At 38.8% G+C, this 23,579-nt stretch overlaps 1 protein-coding gene across 1 annotated transcript; it reads left to right on the top strand.

The window, feature by feature from the left end:
* The first annotated feature begins 585 nt into the window (after positions 1-585).
* On the top strand, positions 586-22,309 carry LOC121521209 (scavenger receptor cysteine-rich type 1 protein M130-like). The gene is made up of 18 exons (XM_041804983.1): positions 586-678; positions 1,638-1,678; positions 1,830-1,907; positions 2,187-2,213; positions 2,317-2,628; positions 5,991-6,284; positions 6,400-6,714; positions 7,116-7,406; positions 9,112-9,426; positions 9,520-9,819; positions 13,771-14,079; positions 14,815-15,129; positions 18,231-18,539; positions 18,634-18,927; positions 19,034-19,369; positions 19,460-19,567; positions 21,408-21,492; positions 21,635-22,309. Exons 3-18 carry the CDS (start codon positions 1,856-1,858, stop codon positions 21,777-21,779), a joined length of 3,807 nt encoding a protein of 1,268 aa, XP_041660917.1. The 5' UTR covers positions 586-678; positions 1,638-1,678; positions 1,830-1,855; the 3' UTR covers positions 21,780-22,309.
* The last annotated feature ends 1,270 nt before the right edge of the window (positions 22,310-23,579 follow it).

Raw genomic sequence — 23,579 nt, 5'->3', positions numbered from 1 at the left:
TTTTAATGATTCATCACGCCATTCTTCTTGGAAAGAGCCTGAATGGGAATGGTTTTATTTTTTAGCATGATCTGAAGTAGACAGTGAAGCATTCTTGTTGAGAGAAAGATTCATAAACTGATCTCCACTGAGTTCAGACAGGAATATTATAGGGATTGTTCAGGATCATTTGGACGAAGGAAGAAAGAGGAGTTTGAAGATTAATTAAAAAACTTTGAGGTTGCATCTCTTAAAAAGCTCAAGATGGGAAGGGATATCACACTCAATGTTGACTTCTGCCTTTTTTAAAATGTGTGTACTTATGCATATTATAAAAAAAATGAGTTGAGAAATGTAAGGTCAGACTATTGTACAATACTGTACATATACAACCTAACATTTAAATAGAACAAAACAGAACCAATTACAGCCAATGAATCAAAATGCAACAGCAGCACCAGTGGAAATAAGCTACAATCTTACAAATAAATGCTAGAAGTTCAGAAGTGCTGCCTCTCAAGGGGAAGAGGAAACGTGTGAGGCCCTGTGAGTCATGTCAGTGGTAAGAGCTGGGATAAAAACTGGCTCCTTTAAGACAGTTTGAGAGAGAACAGATCCATGTGATTGAGATCTGTTGCCTCAGATCGCAACTCCTCTATTTTACAGATCTGAAAAAACTGCTCCTATTGATGCTGTAAGGTAAGATACTTTTTATAAAATACAACAAACAGAAGCAGTAGTAAATGCCTTTTCCCCTTACAAAAATCAAAGATTGCATGTACTTATCTTAAGATAAAACAGGTTTTTTTTTCCCTGATTCTTACTGATCTTTACAACTTAAAACAAAAAAATGCAAGAATGGCTTTCCTTGGCATCTGCTTTTTTTCTTTGCTACACAAAAGTGTATTCTGCCTTTATTTGGCACGTCCAAAATAACAAGACCCATTCTTATCCTTGTTGGACACACCTTTTTAATTGACAAAATAATAAAACTGGCTATTCTGTAAAATATTTCAGGTCTTCAAAGGATCTTTTTGACTGACTGACTGACATGACTACACCTATTTAGTTAAAAGGCTTAGTTTTAATCACACTTAAATCAAGAACTTGATTTTCTTTCTTTTTGCTACAGTAACTAATGCCAGGATAAAAATCAAAAAGGGTTTGCCGTATCCAATATTTGGCAAATGGTGTCTCATATTTAAAAATCATTTAAACATACAGAAAGTTGACCTGACTTGGCTACCACCGGAGGGAGGGAGCACATAACCGGGTTTAGGCACTAGGAGTCAATGGTCAAATCCAGCTCTTGGCAGTAGCTGCCTCTTTGATCTAGCATTCTTTTTTCTTTCACCTCTCCACAGCTCATGTTTAAGCATTAGTATTATTGGCATGTTCAGCTGTTTCCCAGCATTGTATTACATGTAGGTGTGTTTTTATTCTTGAACAAAATCTTTTGAAATAGTTATAAAGGTAAAACAAAATAAAATCCTGTCTCATCCTCCGCCTTTAATGATTGATCAAAATGTCAACATGCATCCAGGTTGCAGTCCAAGTTCAGGCAGCTCCTTTTATTCATAGCAATTACTGGATCTGTGCATGGGACGTCTAGCTTCTGGATGTTTCTTATGTAATCAACTTCTTCTTTGACATTTCAGCTTACTCATATTAGCAGTGGAGGATTGCTGGATTTGAAAAGGTAAGGAAGATTGTTTGATTTCGTTTGGAAGACAGTGTTGGGTCAAACTGATGAAGAAAATTAAATATTCTGCTGAAATCAGACTTGGAAATAACAGAAAACACTCTCAAAGATTAACAATGCTTGCTTTTTTCCCCCTGTATGTTGACAGATATTGATCTACTTCAGCGACACATTATGAGTTTTATTCCTCCTGGAAAAGTCAATTTTGTTATTTATCTGATAGGAGGTAAGATTTTCCATTTTAACCTCTTTCTTTCTCACAATGAGTGTAACATTCATAACTAAGTCTCAGCTTTTTTTTATTCAAACACATTTATATATAAATGTGCTAAGAGACCGATCTCAGGCCTGACGAAGCTAATGTTGAACTCTAATGTGTACTGGGTTGTTATTTAGATAAATTACAGCATTTATGGCTGTGATTTATTGAACAAAATCTTTTAAAATATCAATGTCATACCACAAGACTAAATTTGAGAGCTGTGTTTGCATGTTTCTCTTGTAGGTCTACTGAGTTTTCCACTGCTAACAGGTGAGTGATATCTCTGTGGATTCATGCCAGCAGTATATGCTTATAGTTTAGATTTTACACGGTCATACATTGAGCCTCAATGACATTCATTTTTACTCTATAGAATGTAATAAAATCAGGCTGGTTGGACCGTCACGCTGCTCTGGCAGAGTGGAAGTCTTCCACAGGGACACCTGGGGAACAGTGTGTGATGATCAGTGGAGCCTTGCCAACGCTGACGTGGTGTGTCGAGAGTTAGACTGTGGGACAGTCATGGAGGCCAAAAAACAGGCCTTTTTTGGAGAGGGAAAGGAGGCGATCTGGTTGGATGATGTGCAGTGCACTGGCTCAGAGACTTCCATCCTCAATTGTCAACACAGACCTATCGGGGAAAATAACTGTGGCCACGGTGAAGATGCTGGGGTTATCTGTTCAGGTAAGACCGAGCCTGTTCACTTATTATAGTTCTTGCATCATTTTTTTGCCTGTTTAATCAAACACTTCTATCATTTGCATTTCACGACACAGCAGCCATTTTTTTCTGATGTCACATGGTTTGACAGATTGGTCAGCAACTTAATAACAACTGAAATCTGAAGGGAAACACTGCAGTATTTTTACACACAATATAATCAATGATACTGACGTCATGTCTGGAGCTACATATATCCATACTTAATGTGACATCATATTAAATATGTAGTATGTTCCAAAGGTATGTTATGCAATTTTGTGTACGCAAGACTCCCAAGCTGTATACTGGATAAGTCTGAAGTTTTAAGTGTAGAACAGAAGCACGCTGGTTGTACTAAACCTTACCACAATGCATCTGAAGCTGTCAGACTATCTGACGCTGTAGCTGTAATGATAATTGACCTGTTTTTTTGTAGCTGAATTCTCTTTGCTGCTATCTTAGCCAACAAAGAACAACCCAAAAGTCCCACCATCAACTCCTTGATAAGAGATTGCAACCCAAATATCTGATATATTTTGGCCAATCAGATACATTTAATAAAAAATGATACAGTTGGACCCGAAACAGTACAAAACATGACAAATCAAGGATAGAGGACAAAAGAAGCATGTCTTAAAGAGTTAGAATGACTTTGTGGTGCTATTTTTTTCCAGGCACACATCCGCGACCCACTTTTAGTTCCTGGCCCACCAATTGAGAACCACTGGCTTAGAGCCTACTTTGCATGAATGTGAACACAGTGTGCATTGTGAGTTTGGATTGATCTTAGGTGTAGCAATACTGGTTCTCATGCTAAAGCTGTTTAGCCTAGCTTCACTCAAAGACTGTAAACTAATCATGAGATGGAGAATTGTTGATTGTTTTTACGTAGATATAAAGGGAACAAAAGATAAAAATAGTAGAGTTTTTCTGCTTATTTTGCCACCTTTGACCACAACCATGCTTGCTGTTTTCTGTTTTCCTGTACTCTTTCTTTTACTAAGCAGAACTCTTCTGTATCCCTGTGTTAAACATGTAGAACAGATTTTGTAGAAAAACTTATTCACTAATTACCAACAACTGAGACTGATTTCCAAAGAAAAAGTTTATCTTGAATACTGATGATACATTAACCTGAAATCCCAGAGTTAGCTGGTAAAACCACATTGTACCTTCCTCATTTTATAGCAATAACAGAATTTGTTCTCATGATAGGAAGCTGTCATGAAAAATTGGGAAGTACAGAGAAAAACAGCTTTCACAGCATTTTTCTTAGAAACTCATCATATTGTTACACTCTCTCATCAAAAACCATGGATTGTAACACTATTCCCAAGTTGTTGTCCCCTGTTTTTGTAAGCTTGTTGCAGCATTCTTGTCAGCACATGACCAACTACTGCAGTTGTAAAGTACAAAAGGCAGAATGCAGAGATGTAAACAAAGCTGGAACAGTCGCAAGATGATGTAAGATCAAATCAGTAGAGGGCTGAAGTGATGGGTGTCCATCTGAAACTTTGTCCAATCTCCACACAGGATCTCTGGAGCTCAGTCAGAGTGACCACCAGGTTCTTGGTCACCTCTCTTGTAAGGCCAGTCCTTCCTGATAGCTCAGTATAGCTCAGTATGTGTGCCTGAAAAAATATATGTGGAGAAAAATCTATGATGGGCTATTATTTTCAAGGATATGTCTCTATCCCCTTTTTCCATTACACACTATGTTGCCAAAAGTATTCGTTCACCTGCCTTGACTCGCATATGAACTTAGGTGACATCCCATTCTTAATTCATAGGGTTTAATACGACGTCGGTCCACTCTTTGCAGCTATAACAGCTTCCATTCTTCTAGGAAGGCTTTCCACAAGGTTTAGGAGTGTGTTTATGGGAATTTTTGACCATTCTTCCAGAGGCACATTTGTGAGGTCACACACTGATGTTTGATGTGAAGGCCTGGCTCTCAGTCTCCGCTCTAATTCATCTCAAAGGTGTTCTGTCGGGTTGAGGTCAGGGCTCTGCAGGCCAGTCAAATTCATCCACACCAAACTCTCTCATCCATGTCTTTATGGACCTTGCTTTGTGCACTGGTGCACAGTCATGTTGGAACAGGAACGGGCCATCCTCAAACTGTTCCCACAAAGTTGGGAGCATGGAATTGTCCAAAATCTCTTGGTATTCTGAAGCATTCAGAGTTCCTTTCACTGGAACTAGGGGACCAAGCCCAGCTCCTGAAAAACAAACCCACACCATAATTCCCTCTCCACCAAACTTTACACTTGGCACAATGCAGTCAGACACGTATCGTTCTCCTGGCAACCACCTAAACCATCATATTGCCAGATGGAGAAGCGCGATTCATCACTCCAGAGAATGCGTATCCACTGCTCTAGAATCCAGTGGCGGCGTGCTTTACACCACTGCATCTGACGCTTTGCATTGCTGCTCGGCCATGGAAACCCATTCCATGAAGCTCTCTACGCACTGTTCTTGAGCTAATCTGAAGGCCACATGAAGTTTGGAGGTCTGTAGAGATTGACTTTGCAGAAAGTTGGCGACTTCTGCGCACTATGCGCCTCAGTATCTGCTGACCCCGCTCCGTCATTTTATGTGGCCTACTACTTCGTGGCTGAGTTGCTGTCGTTCCCAATCGCTTCCACTGTGTTATAATACCACTGACAGTTGACTGTGGAATATTTAGGAGAAAGGAAATTTCACCACTGGACTTGTTGGACAGGTGGCATCCTATCACAGTACCACGCTGGAATTCACTGAGCTCCTGAGAGCGACCCATTATTTCACAAATGTTTGTAGAAACAGTCTGCATGCCTAGGTGCTTGATTTTATTCACCTGTGGCCATGGAAGTGACTAAAACACCTGATTTCAATTATTTTGATAGGTGAGTGAATACTTTTGGCAGTATAGTGTATCTTCTGATCCATTTCAAGTCAAACTGCCACATTTTTATTTAAAAACCTTTGGTTATGTTTGCAAAATGTAAGAAATTTGGGTCGCGATTGTCGTTAAGGATGTATTGGTTGGTCCTGATGTTTGACCAGTTAAGAACCACTGGTCTAAAGGGTCTGAATACTAATGTAAATGTGATATTCAAGTTTTTTATTTTTAATAAATTTGCAGAAATTCCTAAAATTATGTTTTTATTTTGTATTTCGGTACTTGTTGGAGATCAGTTAGAACCAAAATGATCTCTTTCAACTGTAGCATCAGGCTGCAACATAACAAAAATGACAGAAGTGGAGGGGTCTGAATACTTTCTGAATGCACTGCACATATATAAGGTTTGGCAAGATAAACACTTGATTTGTTTTTGCATTTCTCTACACTTTTGCAGACCATGTAAGGATGGTCAATGGAACCAGTCGCTGTAATGGCAAAGTGGAGGTTTATCGTAACGGCCTGTGGAACCGAGTGTGCAGCAATGACTGGAGCACGGACGAGGCTGAAGTCCTGTGCCAAGAGGTTAATTGTGGCAGTCCTACGGCGCAGATAGAGGTGCCTCACTACGGGGAGACAAACATTATTGGTGGAGTAAAAGTCAACTGTTTCAGAAATGAGAGCTCTCTCTCTCAGTGCACATTCCAGGATATGAAGGAAAACTGCGTTGATGCCACAGTTCTCTGCACACGTACGTCATCCCCATTTGAAGAATACCTTAGAACACTTCACACGGTTACAGTTACCTTCTTATTCAGATACTCCTGATTTTCTTTTTGTTATTGTTGATGTTGTTCTCATTACAGATAGTAGACCAGTCCGCCTGGTGAATGGAACCAATCGCTGCTCAGGCAGGGTTGAGGTTTACAATGAAGGACAGTGGGGAACGGTTTGTGACGATAGGTGGGGCATGCAGGAGGCAGCTGTAGTGTGTCGAGAGATGGACTGTGGGACCCCTCTCACGGTAAAGTACAAAGCCTTCTTTGGCAGGGGTCAGGATCAGGTTTGGTTGGACGATCTTGAGTGCACTGGTCATGAGAAGGCCCTTGGCGACTGCCCACACAGAGGTTTTGGAGAACATGACTGTGATCACCATGAAGATGCTGGCGTTGTTTGCTCAGGTAACATTGTTAATCAGTGAAATCATGCTCACATCCAAATTTTGTGTGCCAGAGCAATACAATGATGTCTGTAAAGCAGCTTTTAAAATGGATACTGCTTTCCATATATTTCTGCAGATGTGCATAGACTTTGCAGTATTATCAGTTGACACATGGCCATATTTACTTAGGAATATACTTCCTTTCACTTCCTGTTATTTCTGCATAATTACCACATCTCTAAAGTGTTAGAAAATCCTCCTGCAGCATGTCACAATCATCGTGAGCTGTTCCTCTTTGTTTGCTCTTTGACACAATATCACTCAGTGTGCTTGCACAAAAAGAATCAGTTCTTCTCACCATACTATGCCAAAAACTACTTTTACATTTTAACACTTCTTCTATAACTCTTTACTCTTCAGAAACAGTCAGATTGGTCAATGGGACCAATGACTGCTCAGGCAGATTGGAAGTCTACTCTGCTGGCCGATGGGGGAAGATGTGTAATACCAACTGGCGCTATGAGGAGGCTGCAGTGGTGTGTAAAGAAATCAACTGTGGAGCTCCAAAGAGACAGCAAGAGTTGTTCAGTTATGGTGAAAGCAGGCTGAGAGGGTTTACAAGTAGGTGCTCTGGTAATGTGAGCTCTATCGCGCAATGTGGGATTCAAGATTTCGCAGGAAGATGTGACGCTGTTTCTCTTACATGTGAAGGTAAGACAGAAGACAGGACTGTATTTTTACACTATTTGTTTAGGCCATGTGTACATGAAAACAAGACAGCCTTTTACTTCCAAAAAGACAGGCTGTTGTGTAAAATGTGAACATGTTGCTCCAAAACCTCTATGTGCCTCCTAGTACTAATGTCAACTTCATAGATGTGCAAATTCCAGAAACAACAGGCACTAATACACCCCTAAACCATCACAGACCCTGGATTTTAGCATTGATAACAATTTGAATGGTCCTTTTCCTCTTGAGACAAGAAAACTCCATAGACAGTATTTTAAAAACCAGTTGGAAATGTGGACTTGTCAGAAGACAGCAAACCATTCCACTTTAGGTCAGTCCACCTCAGATGGGCTCAGGTCCAGAGAAGTCAACCCCCGCTCCTACATGTTGATATATGACTTTTGCCTTCCATGGTACAGTCTAAACTTACATTTAAAGATGCAGTAACACACTGTGTTAAGTGACAATAGTTTTCCCAAGTATATCTGAGCACATGTTGTAACATCGGTCACAGAACAATGCTGGTTTAATGTAGTGCCAAGGGCTGAGGGATTCACTGTTGTTTTTTGGTCTTGTCCCTTATATACAAAGCTTTCTCTAGATTCTCTGGAACTTTTGATGATATTATGGACTGTAGATGGCAAAATCTCTGCATTCCTTTCAACTGCATGAGAGAAACATTTCAGGGTTCCTGCGGGTCCTTGAAAAGTTTTAATTGGCACTTAAAAAGTCAGATTTTTACCACTGAGCTTAAATTTTAGCAGGCACTTTAAGTAAGACAAGTCCTAATCCAATCTTTGTTTTCTAGCCAGACTTATATGATTTTAATCATCTTCATCCACAGATCATTGCATAAATATTCTCCATGATTCAGGGAATTCAGTGTTGAATGTTCTAAATTTCCTGGAGGAAGACCCCATACCCCTCTCTGCTTTTATCTGACTCACTGTGATTTGAATGAATGCGCCCTTAAGGTGCTCTTCTTTTATATCCAATCATGCTACTATCACCCACTACCAATGAACCTACTTACCTGTGGAGTGATTTGCTTGTTTTTTTCAGCATCTCACTTCCCAGTCTTGTTTTCCCCTGCACCATCCTTTTTGGAATGTATTGCAGAAATTGAATTCAGGATGTGTGAATATTGAACATCCAATACTTTGTCTTTGTGTTATATTCAGTTGGGTATTGGTCGGAAAGTATTTGCAAATCACTGTATTCTATTTGTATTCACATCCAATGCAATGTCTTAACTTTTCTGGAAATTGTAGTGTGTATCAACCAGTATTTTGCCCTAAGGGTTTTATATAACCCAGAGCTTGAATATAAAACTGTGATGGTATTGTTAATACATCTTAAAAAAGTTAATGAACATCTATGTGTTGACATGAACATGTGACGCCTGGCACCAGTGAAGCATAAAACGTTACAGGAAATACATTTATAGCAGAGCTTAACTGTATTTGAACTGTTCTGTATTCAGCTGAATGTTAAAATCAAGTCAAAGTCAATAATCTGATGCTTCATTACCATAATGACTTTATGATGAACCCCCATTAAACTACCTGCAAGGTTTATTAGTATAACTACTGACTTCACTTGCACCTACATTACATTTGTCTGAGCATCTTGACACCCTCTGACTTTTATTGGTGTAAACATGTAACATGAATGGACCTTTCCTCAGGTAGTCCACAGCTCAGGCTTGTCAATGGCACTAATCGCTGCTCTGGGAGAGTGGAGGTTATGCACGATGGCCAGTGGGGAACCGTGTGTGATGATGATTGGGACCTGAGAGATGCTCAGGTAGTGTGCAGAGCCATGGACTGTGGAACAGCTCAGACTGCCAAATCTGCAGCCTTTTTTGGTCAAGGCCAAGGAGGCATCTGGCTGGATGATGTCAGATGTATTGGAAATGAAACATCCCTATTGCACTGCCGACATCCAACCCTTGGGGAAAACAACTGTGGGCATGGTGAAGATGCTGGTGTTGTGTGCTCAGGTATCCTTACTTTAACCATCATCTGCATCGTTTTTTTTAACTTGTCCTAACACAAACCAGCTAATTTCTGGATCTCCTTTCTTTGCTTTCCAGCTGATATACGACTCATCAACGGGACAGACCAGTGCTCAGGCAGGGTGGAGTTTTATCATAATAACCGCTGGTCACCAGCATATGACATCAACTGGCAGTTGACTGAAGCTGAAGTGGTGTGCCGAATGATGAACTGTGGAGATCCAGTCAAGGTCTCAGCAGGATTTGGCAATGGCAGAGAAACACGAGGATATAAGGTCAGCTGTACTGGTAGAGAGAACTCTCTCACACAGTGCACCCTGAGAGATTATACCAGGACCAGCAGCGATCGTGTTGAAGAGGCAGGAGTTGTATGTTCAGGTAAGCCTTTGAGAATGAGAACCACCATGTGGCATGTTGCTGATTTTTTTTTTTTACAAATCAGTCTGTTTCAAACATTACATCCTGAGGAGTACACGTCATAATCTACCATCTCAAACTCAAAAATAGCAAGTTAGCTTAGCCAAGCTAACCTTTGAGTATAACAAGATTTGCACTGGTCATTACTTTTCATTCATTTTATTCCTATACCCAAGTCCTGAATAGAACACGTGGCCTCTAGCTTTGTCTGTTTAATTGGTAAAGACATGGTCTAGTACCCCTGACAGTATGACCTCATAATAAATCATGGCATAAAATGAAAACAACTTGTTAGAGCAAATTTGGTACAAGAAACCTCAAAAACATGCATTTAAATCTCTAGGTTGTTTGCACTGGAGGTTACCAAGTTTCAATTAAAGCTCAAAACAATCGTCTGCCCATGCATTCCCACTTACAAGTTGAATTCAGTAGCTTAGATGTTGGCCCACTTTGTAGACTTATGTAGCACTCTGACGGACCAATGTCCTTTACACACCTCTTTGGGTGGATGTTTAGTACAAGCAAGGCCACCCATAAGGTCATGGTCTATTATAAAGCTAAACTATGATGAGCACAGACGTCAGGATACCAGAGAATAAAGAAGAAGGAAAGAGGCAACTTTAAGACTTTAACTGCAAAATAAAGGCAAGTGGCAGAGTGGCAAAAATTGGCAGAGAAGTGGTTAAAGACTGGCAAAAATGGTTAAAAAAAAAAGAAAAGAAAGAAAGAATTGGGAAAACAAGCTGAAAGAGGCAAGAATCAGATACAATCAGCAAATATGAGTAAAATATAGGCAACAAAAGGGGATTTTTTTGTGCATTTTACCATTTTTCATTCTTCATTTTTTATAATTTTGTTTGTGTTCATGTGTATTAGACCAGCTCAAACTGCAATTTTTGATTTCACTTCCATTAAAGCATAATACATGCATTTTAGTATATCTGGGTATCAATCTGTGCTTTTGCCTTGGAATTTATCATTTTACTTCTCTCCACCAGATGGCGTCATTTTGACCATATTTTGTATACGGAGGCAAAACCTGCAGAACATGCAATAAATAATAATGCATAGTGATAAAGCAATGTTACTGCTATTCATTGATATATCCAAAGCTGTAATGATTCAATAAAAAAAAAAAAAATACTTTGCCTGTAGCATATCGGAAAGAAAAAAAAATCTCAGTTTTTTTTTCATTTAAAACATATATTTTGCCGTATCATGACAAAAAAGGGGCATTCAAAGGGTTAAAATCTTTTTAAATTAACAAACATTTTATATCAGTAATAAGCTCAACTGTAGGTGAAAGAATTTGCTCAATGAAAGTAGAATAAAATATTAAAGTATAATATTTTTTATAGCTGCGGTAGGAAAAGTGCATTTTTTGCAGCTTGAGAGTGAGTATGTGACATCGCACAAAAAGTAATGCATGAAAATCAATGTTGCTGCTTATCACTGACATATCCCAGGCTGTGATATTTCAACACACAAAAATTTACTTTGTAAGTAGTATAATGAAAATAATTCATTTTTTTCCATCAAAAAACATTGTGGCATCAAGAAAAAAAAATGGCATTCTAAGGGTTAAAATCTTTTTAAAAATAATGAATATTTGATATCAATAATTAGGTCAGTCATTGGTGAAAGTCGATGGGGCCCACTCACTGGGTTTTTCAGGGCCCAGCTAATTCTATTGGCAGGCCTGAGTACAGGTGCCTTAGTCTGAATAGTATAAAAGTTAGCCCGGGTTTGGGCCTCAGAGATTACAGACAGAACTGCCATCCTAGACTTTGATATTGATTCTTCTATCAATCAAATGTCAGTGTTGACTTTTTTGGGAAGTCTTAAAGTCCTACAGTAATTATAAAACATAATGTTTGTTGGGAAAGTCATCAACACTAGTTAGGTAACAAACATCGGTTAATTTTTGATACAGTTGAGGACAAAATCATTAACCTTGGATGAAAATGTCCTTTTTTTGAAGTATTTCCTAAGTGCTGTAAAACAGCAAGGACTTTTTAGCACAGCTTTTCCAAACATCCTAGTTTTATTTTGTATATTTACATTATTTTATCTTTCCCACAGAAATAAAATTAGTTTACAAAAACATAAACTACCAGGGTCTACATCATCAGACCCCTTTAGACCTGATCTTTTTTGTGGAGCCATCACACAAACTGCTGTTGTGCATTGATGTGCTTTAACTTTGTAATGCTCAAAGCTGGTAAAATCGAGTTAAAAGGGAGGGTTGTCTTCCAATTTATAAATGGTATAAAAACTTTAGAAAGAGTTTAAGATGTCAGTGCAGAAAGCATTATGGCAAAAACAAAAGGAACTACTTTAGACTTGAGAAAATGAATTGCTGATGCTCACAAAGCAGGAGGATATAAAAAGTTATCTCTGCATTTCCAAGTGTCAAGAACTGTTGTGAGAAGTATTGTCAAGAAATTCAGGGAGCGCCACACAGCCCATAACAAGCCTGGCAGAGGTAGGAAGATAAAGATTTCAAAGACTCAGGACAGAAAACTAGTGAGGGATGTGTCGAAAGACCCCAGAACAACTTCCAAGACACTAGTGAAGGCCAAGTCAGAAATTGTAGTCTCAATAAAGACAATCACTGGAGCTCTGCACAAGGATGAACTGAGAGGTTGCAGATCAAGAAAATCTGAATTTCTACAGAAGATAAACCTTCAAGCCACACTGAAGTATTCTAAGGACAATCTGGACAAGGATTATGGATAGTGGAAGCATGTCATTTGTCAGATGAGACCAAACTAGAGCTCTTTGGCCATAGAGAGGTTGCGTATGTTTGGAGAAAGAAGGGAGAGAGGTATAACCCAAAGAACACTGTCCCCACAGTGAAACACAATGGTGCGAGTATTATGCTTTGGGGATGCTTCAGTGCATCTGGAACTGGGAGTCTTGTAAAGGTGGGAGGAGTCATGAAGAAAGAAGGATATGTGAAGATACTGGAAGAAAACCTCAAGCAGTCAGCGTCAAGACAGGGTCTGGGTTGTCGCTTCTTCCAACAGGACAATAACCCAAAACATACGTGGCTCCTGGTGAAGAAATCTACCCCCAGAAGATATCAGTATACTTGTGGCTAAGTTTTCTTAAATTCTACCGTGGTAGTTCTTAGTGCTGTAACAGTGATTAGTATGTAGATTTATATAATCCTGTATACATCCTCATATCTTTATCCATGTCTCAAGTTATGCTTTGTAGTTATTATTTTACTATGATATTACAAATGTAGATTCATATAATCTTTGATATGCCCCCAAAGTCATAGTATTGTACCTCTTTAACCTTTCAAAAATCAGGGTGAATATGATATCATCTTTATTGTACCTGATAAAGAGCTTATTATGGTGATTGCAGATTATACGGCATGCAACTCATAGCAACTTCTTTAATTGCAATGCGCTTCAACTTCGCTTGTTGGTGCTGTCACAAAAAATGAGGGGTCCTAGCTCTGTGGTCCTGAAACTACAGTCCTGAAGCTGTTGCCTGCGAGCCTGCAGATCGATCCTGTTGAATAAAGTCAATCAATTTTACACAAAAAAATCACATCTTTTCATATGATACATTCTCCTATGAACTATAGACAACAAGGCAATGGGCTTTAGATGCTAGCTGCAGGCTTATGGCAATGTCTTTGCCAGCTTTGCTGGCCTCTGTTTGAGGGCAAATGCATAATGTTTATGAGGCCTTTCATGGCCATGCAGTTACATTCAGAGAACTTTAAGATGCACGTAAGTTTAACAAATCAAATTCCTCCATAATGTTGTAGCCATGACTGACACTGATGGACAAGTTCATGTTACCTTCTCTGTAGCATTCAAGCAAAATAGCAAAATATCAGCATTGCTGGACAACATTTCCTGTGTATTCACAAACCAACTTTTGTTATAGGCAATGTACGTTTGGCTGACGGGCCCAGTCGCTGTGTTGGAAGAGTGGAGTTCTATGACAAAGGCCACTGGGGGAATGTGTGTGGTGAGGCCTGGGATGTGAATGATGCGATGGTCGTGTGCAAACAGCTGGGCTGTGGGAGAGCACATAAAATCACCACCACCGCTGATTATGGCCAAGGAAGTGGACAGACCTGGATTGATCAAATCGAATGCAACGGAAGGGAGTCGACATTGAGCCAGTGCCAACAAAGACCGTTTAGAGACAGAATGTGCAACATCACATCTGTCGCTGGAGTTATCTGTACTGGTAAGAAAAAACAGTGTCAGCAACTTTATGTTACGTTACCTTTTTTTATACCAATTCTACCTTTTTTAAACTTAAAGGTCACATATTTTACCCTTTTAAGACAAGTTTATAGTGGTCTCAGGGTTCCCAACAAACATGCCTGTGAAGTCTGTTGCTGAAAAAAACACTCCAGTATTGGATTTTTGCATGTCTAAAAACCCCTCTGTTCCAGCCCTGCTCAGAACGAGCTGTTTCTGTATGTGGCATTAAATGTTAATGAGTTTTCTGACTCTCCCCCTCCCAGGAGATGGATGTGGTTTAATGGATGGGGCTCCCCTGATCCTCCTCTCAGCTGGCAGTTGAGAGGATGATCAGGAGAGGAGGGCAGAACTTTTTTCTAAGCAAGGAGGGCCAACCGAACCTGGGGGCAGTGCTAACTCCCCACATGACATCATGAGGGGAAAATCAGAGAACGGCTTATTTCAGCACAAATTTTCTGAAGGGGGGGAGGGGGATTTTTCTTATTCTTGGTGAATTGTGGACAGGCCAGGGGCACATATTTTTGATAGAAAAGCCTGAGAAAGTGTATTTTGGATAATATGTGACCTTTAAAGAGCAGATATCACACCCACAAAGCACAAACCAAAGAAAAGTCCTGGTAAGTTGTCTTCCAGCTGTATTACTACTCCTTTTATTTGAAGGTGAATGAAAAATTGTTCATGCCGTAAATTCATTTTAATATCCTTTTCCTTACAGAGGGTTTGGAGGTCCGTTTGTCCAATGGTAAGGATGAGTGTTCTGGCAGAGTGGAGGTCCGTCATGGCGAGGACTGGTATACTGTTTGTGACAGCGAGTGGAGCTATGGCAAAGCTGGACTAGTGTGTAGTCAGCTGGAATGTGGAGAACCAGTTGGCGCTCCCACGGGTGCCTTTTTCGGCCAAGGCAACGGAACCGTAGTGGAGGCTAATGATGCATGTTTCAACAATTCAGCATCCATTCAGCAATGCTCACGCACCGGTTTCACAATTTCAAGGTGTGGCCATGATAGAGATGCTGGTGCTTCCTGTGCAGGTAACCATTTAAAAATATTTAGATCCAAATATTCACATGTAATGGGGAAATGTGGTATTATCTGATAATTATAATAATTATATAAGGGTACTTAAAGGAAATTTAGGGCTGCTCCGGCGCTTGTTAAAAAGATCTCAAATGGCCTGGGTCAGATAATGAGGAATAAACGTCTGTGAACAAGAATGATCTGTCGGGGTCTATCAGAGTGATTTGATGCCTTTGAACAGAGCGCTGCTAACTGATAACTTACTTCAAACCTTGTTCTTAGATTAGCTATGCTAAGTGGCCTGTAGCTCTAGTTAACACTAGACATGGATAACAAAGTCTTGAAACCTCCGCCTCTGTAGAGAACTGACATATATTGATCTGTCTGTCCAAAATGCTCCCAGGTCTGGTTGCTCCTCCTGAAACTTCCCCACCATCATATTCTTCCATACTCAATGCACTGAACATATTTAACCTCCTATGTAACCACCCAGCGGCCTCATATGAGGACACTACCGATTACCTACACCATTACTCGTAATTTTGCAGAAATGAGACCTGTAAACCTGATTCATGGACACTCTGTCTGCCATCTTGTGGTCACAAATAGGAGATATAAAAAAATTTATTTTTATTTTATTTAAATATTTTTTCAATATATGTGAGCCTTTTTTTTTACAACCCTAGGTGCTACATAACACACTTGAGTTAAGGTCAAAGACTTGAGGACTTTAACATTTTATTGACACAAACTAAAGCCCAGTTCAGACCAAAGATTTGTGATGTGAAGAGACAGTTTTAGAGGTTTTCTGGTGACAGTCACAGCTGCCTGAACAGGGCCGTCGTGCCAGTGGGTTGCTTAAAGACACCTTGTTTTCAGTCTTTGCTAGCTAAGCCAGGGGTTCCCAAATTTTTAAGCCCATGACCCCAAAAAACAACAGTGACTGGGGACCCTGTCCTTTGAACAGAGGTGGAATAAGGGCATGACTAATGTACTCAAGTAAAAGTACATTTACTCTGGTTAAACTGTACTTAAGTACAAGTAAAAGTATTTCAAATATGATCTTTTCTTATTGGCAACAACAACAAGAGAATAGGTCTCCAACAAGGTTGTTTGGTTAAAGTTGCGCCTCTATAATAAAGTTAAATATATATAGTGTTAATTTAACTCATATGTAGTTTAATTCAGCACTTATAAACATGCCTATATTGGTCCATACAACAAATAGTTAAACTATACTTTTGAAAGTGTTCTATATTTTACAATATGACAGAGCTGCTGTAACACTTAAAAACCTGAGGTAAAGTGGATCTCTCTGGCAAGAACAAAGCAGAGTCAATCTCATAGCAAGGCAGTTCATACTGATGAAGAATATGCAGTATTCATCTTTCATAAGCACCTAAAGTTGGAGATGGGACCTCTGACTCATTGGATAACTTCACTTGTGGTGCAAATGTGCCTCACATCAAAAACAACAACTGTTCACCAGAAACAAGAACAAAAGAACCCCAGTAGGGATTACTGAACATCCAGAAACAACTAAATACATCCAAAAGAAAAATCTGAACACTCTGCCCAGGTGAATGATGGGGAACTCTGCCCACACATCCCCCCAGATTAGAAATGGCAGCGCTTAGACCAGTTGACTCTTTACAAAGTTGGACCAAAACTAGTGGATCAACACTGTCAAATTATTCCAACACTGAGAACCATTTTACTGAAATATTTAAACCTGAGAAATCAACATTTCCAGTTTTTGCTGTGTACAGTGGCTGTTTCGGTATGTGATGTGGAATCATTTAGTCTCTATGTGCTACTGTTTAGTCAACAGAGGTGGAAAAAGAACAAGAGTACTGTCCTCAAGTAAATGTCCCATTACTCTGATTAAAACTTTCTGAAGTATAAGTACAAGTATTGATTTTTTAAAATGTACTCAAAAAAGTTCAGGTACAAAAAAACAACAACAAAAACAAAACAAAACAAAACAAAACAAAACAAAACAACAAAAACTATGGAATTACAGTAATTTGAGTAAATGTAACCAGTTACTTTCCACCCCTGCACTTGAGTGGTTAAAGCATATAATGTTGCACACAGCTGTGTACACTGGCCAATAGGCCTTTCCCAGTACTGGCATAAGAACAACACAAAACAACAAAACTGCTTAAAATGCATTTGATTTATGCAGTAATCTACTGTAAGAACTTAGAGAAGCAAAATGTAAGTATATTGTACCACCACCATACAAATACTAATATACTTACACTAAAATATTGAGTATAGTACTTTAGTTTTTTTTTTTATTTTATGTGAACATATGATCTAGTCAAGGCTAGTACTGAGTTGTAAAAAGGTTTGTGACATCTGAGTGTGATGTAGGCATGTCTTATGTTGGTGGGTCATCAGTATATTCTACAGAGAGTATTTTAAAGCTAAAATATGCCGATGTACAGTCCTTAACAAATTTATTAGACCACCTGTCATATTTGTCTCAAAGACCATCCAGCATCATGAAGTGCTTTAATGCGGACTCTTTCATTTTCAGTGAGCTCTCCACGTTTTACCATTTTGAACAGGAATGAGGGATTTCAAACTGAATTCACCCAAATTTGAGCCGGCTCACTGGCCTTCTCTGAGAAGTCAGAAATGAATCAAGCATAACATTCAACCACTAAAACTAATTTTTCTGTTCAGGAATGCAAGTAAATAACTATAATTTGACATATTAATCAAGAAATATTAATGGGCTTTACTATCTTTTCAGTTTTTTTTGTAAATCAGTAAATTTGAAAATTCATGGATTACAGTAATAATTATATTTTAGCATTAAAAATATCATTTGGGTTAAAGAGCTTCTACATATTGGTGTATTAACCTTTGCAGAAACATAAAAAATGATTTTGGTAATTACCAATGCTGTTCATTTAGGGCAGCTGTGGCATAAACCTTACTTTGGTTAGGGTTAGGGTGGTCTAATAAATTTGTTAAGCACTGTACATTAATGTAATTTAAAGCTTTTTAAATTGCCTTTTAAAATGTATTTAATTAGTTTCATTGCATGTCTTAACACCTTGCTCTGCTTTCATTCCCATATCCCTTCTGATTGCACATGCAGCACAGATTCGGTTAGTTGGCGGTGCAGGTCAATGCTCAGGCAGAGTGGAGGTCCACTATAAAGGCCAGTGGGGAACCGTGTGTGATGATGAATGGGAAATGCAGAATGCAGATGTGGTATGTAAACAGCTTGGCTGTGGTCATGCAGTTTCTGCTCCTACAAGTGCCCATTTTGGGCGGGGCAGTGGTCCAATATGGCTCGATAATGTGAACTGTAATGGTGAGGAGGCAGCTATAACACAATGTCGGCATCCTGGATTTGGAGAAAACAACTGTGGGCACGGTGAAGATGCTGGTGTGATCTGTTTGGGTAAGATGTCTGGCATGTTTAAATCTTTGAGTGAAGCCATGGTGGGAGATTTGAGGGTGAAAACAGACTTACTTTGAGGTTTTATCTGTTTCAGGTGCCCTGAAAAGGCCCCAAATCACTTTAAATCCAGGTCCAGATGTAAACTGGGGAGACAGGGTTGAAATCACTTGCACTGTTGCAACAGAACATTTAGGTGGGACATTTACACTGAAAAAAACCCCAGGAACATTCAAAATGGAGAAATACTCTGAAAATGAAGCTGCAACCTTTAGTTTCCCCAAGGTGGATTTCGAACACAAGGGATCATACTTCTGTGAATATCAAAAGAGGCTGCCGAATCAAGCCATCAATTACCCTCAAGGAGACCTCGCCCAGCTCGCTGTCACAGGTCAGCTCATGTGCTACAACCAATATGACTTTTGGAAATTGGACCATTCGAAACTTCAAAATTAAAATGTTTAGTGAGTTTGTAAAAACCTCTCTCCTCTCTGCAGTGACACTGGAGATTCCCAGCATCTCCTTGACATCCCCTCACGCCATGGTGGTCTACAGCCCTGACAAAATATCAGTCAAACAAGGAAGCAGCTTCTCTGTCACTTGCTCCACTCACTCTAGATATCCTGGAGGTTACTTCTATCTGATGAAGTCCAATGTGAGCACAACTGAAGCCAAGCCAGCTTTTGGCCACACAATTTTCTACCTGGCATACTTTGAATTCCCTGCAGTGAAGTATGAACACCAAGGAGACTATAAATGTGTCTATAAAGTAAACATCTCCTCTGAATCCTTCTGTTCAGCACCCTCAAAGTCTCTCCAAGTCACTGTCATTGGTAAGGCCCAAAAAGGCATTGGTTAGTTTTCCTTTCTTAGCCAGCACTCTCCTTTGCTGACCTTACTACATGTTCTTTTCATTCCTACAGTAGAGTCATCCAGTTCAGTTGTCACAGGAGTTGTGGTTGGGCTCTTGGTGGTGCTTCTTGTGGTGGCAGCAGGTTATCTGCTCTGGAAGAGGAGGTGGCGGCTCTCTGGTAAGTGGCAGTAATGCTATCTTTTAAATCATTAAATCAATAGAACATTCAAATGTTCATGAATGTTTAGACTCTATGTTTGGAGTCAAAGGTGCAGCGATTCAACTGTGAAAACATATCCAGTTTTGGGGTCTTTTGGCCAATGAACTGCAGATAAGCAATCCTACACTTTGAGGTGAAGCACAGTATTGTTGATCGCTTTCTCAATGATCTTAAAAAGTTACATAAAATGACTGGTGTAAGTTGTAGTCTCTTTGATGTGAGGTACTGGCATCTTTAAGCTAATTTTGATTGCCAAACCGCACTGAACCTTGGACATCAACTGAAAAGTGCCTCCTAAATCAGGAATATTCTGAAGGAGTATATGATGTCAATGCTCCTGTGGGGAAATGGTTTGCATAAAGTTCGTTGACCTTATAGGGACAGGGCAGAACATCTTATTACTTTACTGTATTTATATGTTAAAAGTGTAATGTGCAAAGTTTTCGTCATAAATAAAAGCAAAAGTAAAAAATTCCTTTTGTAGTTAAGAAATGCTTCTTGAAAAGATTGAATGAAATTTGTTGTTTTCAGCTTTGTGTCCACATTTCTTTAGCTTTTTAATGTGTTTCCCAGAAGTCCAAAATGCCTCTCTCTTTTTTTATGCGAGCAGCAGACTTCCCAAACCACCAAAGGCCTTTCTTTGACTTAAGACACAAATAGTGAACAACTGCATCTAGTTTCAGATGCATATTGCTCTTCTATCGTCATCTAAAATTGATATCAGAAGCTTGTTTAAAATATTTATAAGTACAAAGCCTTGCTGGTGAAACAGAAAGGGTTTTTTTTTTTTTTTAAAGTAGGGGCAGGAGGGAGCTGGGGATATGTCTAGATAGAGTAACTATTTTGGCCTGAAAATGTGCTGGAAAAGTTTTATATTAAACAGTCCTTATCCTATGTTACTAACACAATCCAATATATCTGTTGTTGTAAATATTAGTTGTGGAAAAACTCAAAAATCTAGTACCAACACATTACCGGTACCAGCATATCTAATACTTATATCGAATTACCAGACAAATGTTAGTGCTTCATTTTGGTACCTCACCGCCAAGGTGAAAAGTAACTAATTACATTTACTCAAATTACTGTAACTGAGAGGCTTTTCATGTAATTGTACTTTTGGAGTACTTTTTAAAATCACTACGGTTACTTTTACCTAAGTATATTTTGGATGAAGTATTTAACTTAATTACATTTTAAAAAGCAATGAGGACTAAGTTAAAAAAAATAAACACAAAAATCGGGATCCCTGTCACTCCAAAGGAAAGGCATGAAATATCTTAAGTGAAGAGGTCACACTTGTTCCCTTTAATTATATCTGGATCATTTATGATACTTTTATTCAGCTCCTGACTTTCAGCACACTTTCTCATCTTTAAAGTATCAGCTCAGGCACCATTTAGGTACTGGCATCTTTATAAAAAGTATCAATTTAGCATCTGTATTGGAAAAAACCTTAATGATACCCAACCCTATTCAAGACATGTATGAATATAATATTGTAAAGTCATTCTCTATAATGATGATCTTTGCTTTAGTTTCTCAGAAAAAAGCATCAATATTACTTTAAGTCTGTTCAATAGCTACTTTAAAGTCCCATATCTATTCACCAAATCTAAAAGATAGTACAAAAACAACACTTTACAGTTTTTTGCTGCTCCCAAGTTTACATTACAATCCTGCAACTTTGAATTTTGCACTGGCTAATTTTGGCTACTTTACCTTTGTATTCAGTTAAGTTCCTCTCCTTTTTTTTCTGAAAGTCTGACTGCTGTTGATTGTATGCTGCCATTTTTAGATACCTTGGTACAGTTCAGTGACCGGTTTGGAGGAACCGTCAAGCCAGATGTGGATGAAAGAAGCAACGGCGCATATGATGGAAGGTAGAGAGCAAAGACAAGACTTCAACCATGCCTTTTTTGTTAAATTATAATTTACTTTAAAATAAAAGATTGATTTTATCTAGATTTAGAACAGCTTGAACAACAAGGTCCTAATGATTGTCTTTGTCTGTCTTTCCCTCAGAGCCCGTGACACCCGAGTGAGCGAACCAGTGCACAGTCCCATCCCAGAAGACAAGAACGTGGATGTGGATAACTCAGTGGAGAGGGTCCCTGAAGACTTGGCAGGGAGGGTGTGTTATGAGCTTGAACCTCTTGTTCTTTCGTGAGAGTTGACAACACCGTGAGATTTTCCTTAATGTAAGAAGAACAGTAAGAGTCAACTGTTGCCCCTGTAAATACACCAAAACCAATATCACTGTACAAATACTTCTACATCACATCACTGTAAAACTATGGCAACAAAGTTAAAAGTTAGAAGTAAATGACAAATGTTAATCTGCTTTCAAGGATTGAAATCAGGAAGAGGAAAACTGTTTTAACATCTGTGTTTATGGAGACAAAGTCCACCCACTTTGCATTAAGACATGCTTTGTTTTTTCTTTTAAAGATTGCATGTAATAAGTTCATCATTTGAATGAGTTTCAGATATAATACCTATGTAAACAGGGAGATTTCTCTTTATTTTTCATGCTTATTCCTGCAAAGCTTTTTTTTTATTTCATGATAGGTTGTGCCAATCACATCACTGAGATCCTTTGATATGTTGAAAATGCTGTTTTCTTGTCTTTGAATTGCATAATTAATTGGTGTTTTTTAGCAAATGTGAATGCTCTTCAATAAATTTGTACTTCTTTTACCTACTCTCTTTTTCAATTAATTACACACCTCAAAATTACAGACAAACGTGTGACTTACAGACATTGGCAAACTCAGGATGTTTGAGGGGCAGGGGTGAAAAACTTCAACAACAAAGGCACATTGTCACATTTAAAAAGAAAAGTTAGAACCCCTGGTTAAGATTAAACTTTTTTCCTGATTATACTTTCTAAACATCTGTGATATCCCAGAGAAGGAATCAACTATTAATCCATTTATTTCACAAGGCTACAACTTAAGTGACTATGTAAGTGAATGGAGCTTACAGCATTTTATTGCATTTTCTCCACTGATGGACAGATGCTCTGTAGGGGGAACTTTGTTAGGTTTCATCCACTGAGAGGGCATCCTAGAGGGCATTTTACCACATTTTGTCCACTAGAGGGCACTTTGTCACATACTGTCCACTGGAGGGCACTGTAGGTGGCGTTTAATCTGGAGGCCGAGGTTTGACCGCAGGAGTATCCGAGAGGGCACACCCCCCCCCCCCTTAAACATTGGGGGTGAAAATAGGGTTAAAAATGGGGAAATTATGGTTCAAAAATACATTAGAATGCATAGATATTTGTAAAAAGGATGCAACATTTGTTGCTTGGGTTGTGGGTTAAGGGGGGGCCCTGTGTAATATTCTATCCAGGAATCCAAAAATCCCTCCCTACGCCCCTGCATCCACATCACAGTCAACCTACATATCATGCATATAAAAACCAAAGTCCCTTAGTCCAAAGTGCTGGGGAAGTGATTAATAAAAAGCCATAGACTATGAACTGCAAAATTCAGACATCGCAGTCCACATAAGTTATTACGGTCCCAGGAAGTTATTGTATTGGGGAGGTGTAGTGAATCCTTCAGACAATGGTTTAACCTCCAAATGGTAAGGGTTAGAGTAATAAGGTTTTAATGCTAGATTTTGGTTATCATTGAAATATTGATAATATATACTATGATTATTATTTTAATTATCAAGATTAATCATTGACAGGGCACCACGCTGAAGACAACAACCAAAAAGGAGCCAAAGTCAGTCTTAAAATTAAGATTTGAATAATAATATTATTGTCATTTAATAAATATCAGTATTTAAATAAATAGAAGGTGCAAGAATGAGTGCTGTAAATGCACATTAACCACAGGCAAGTTCTCTTTAAATCTATAATAGCATTTATTAAACAAAGCAGCATCAATTATTATCAATGACAATTCAAGAAATAACTATCAAACTAAACTACCATAAACAATCTACAGTAAGT

Source organism: Cheilinus undulatus, linkage group 14, assembly GCF_018320785.1.
Source record: "Cheilinus undulatus linkage group 14, ASM1832078v1, whole genome shotgun sequence".
NCBI classification, from domain to species: domain Eukaryota; kingdom Metazoa; phylum Chordata; class Actinopteri; order Labriformes; family Labridae; genus Cheilinus; species Cheilinus undulatus.
This window is presented reverse-complemented; position numbering and strand designations above follow the sequence as displayed.

Coding starts and splice junctions, on each gene's coding strand:
- LOC121521209 (XM_041804983.1), top strand. CDS start 1,856: ATGAGTTTTATTCCTCCTGGAAAAGTCAATTTTGTTATTTATCTGATA. Junction 2,629..5,990: donor TGCTGGGGTTATCTGTTCAG/GTAAGACCGAGC, acceptor ACACTTTTGCAG/ACCATGTAAGGATGGTCAAT. Junction 6,715..7,115: donor TGCTGGCGTTGTTTGCTCAG/GTAACATTGTTA, acceptor TTTACTCTTCAG/AAACAGTCAGATTGGTCAAT.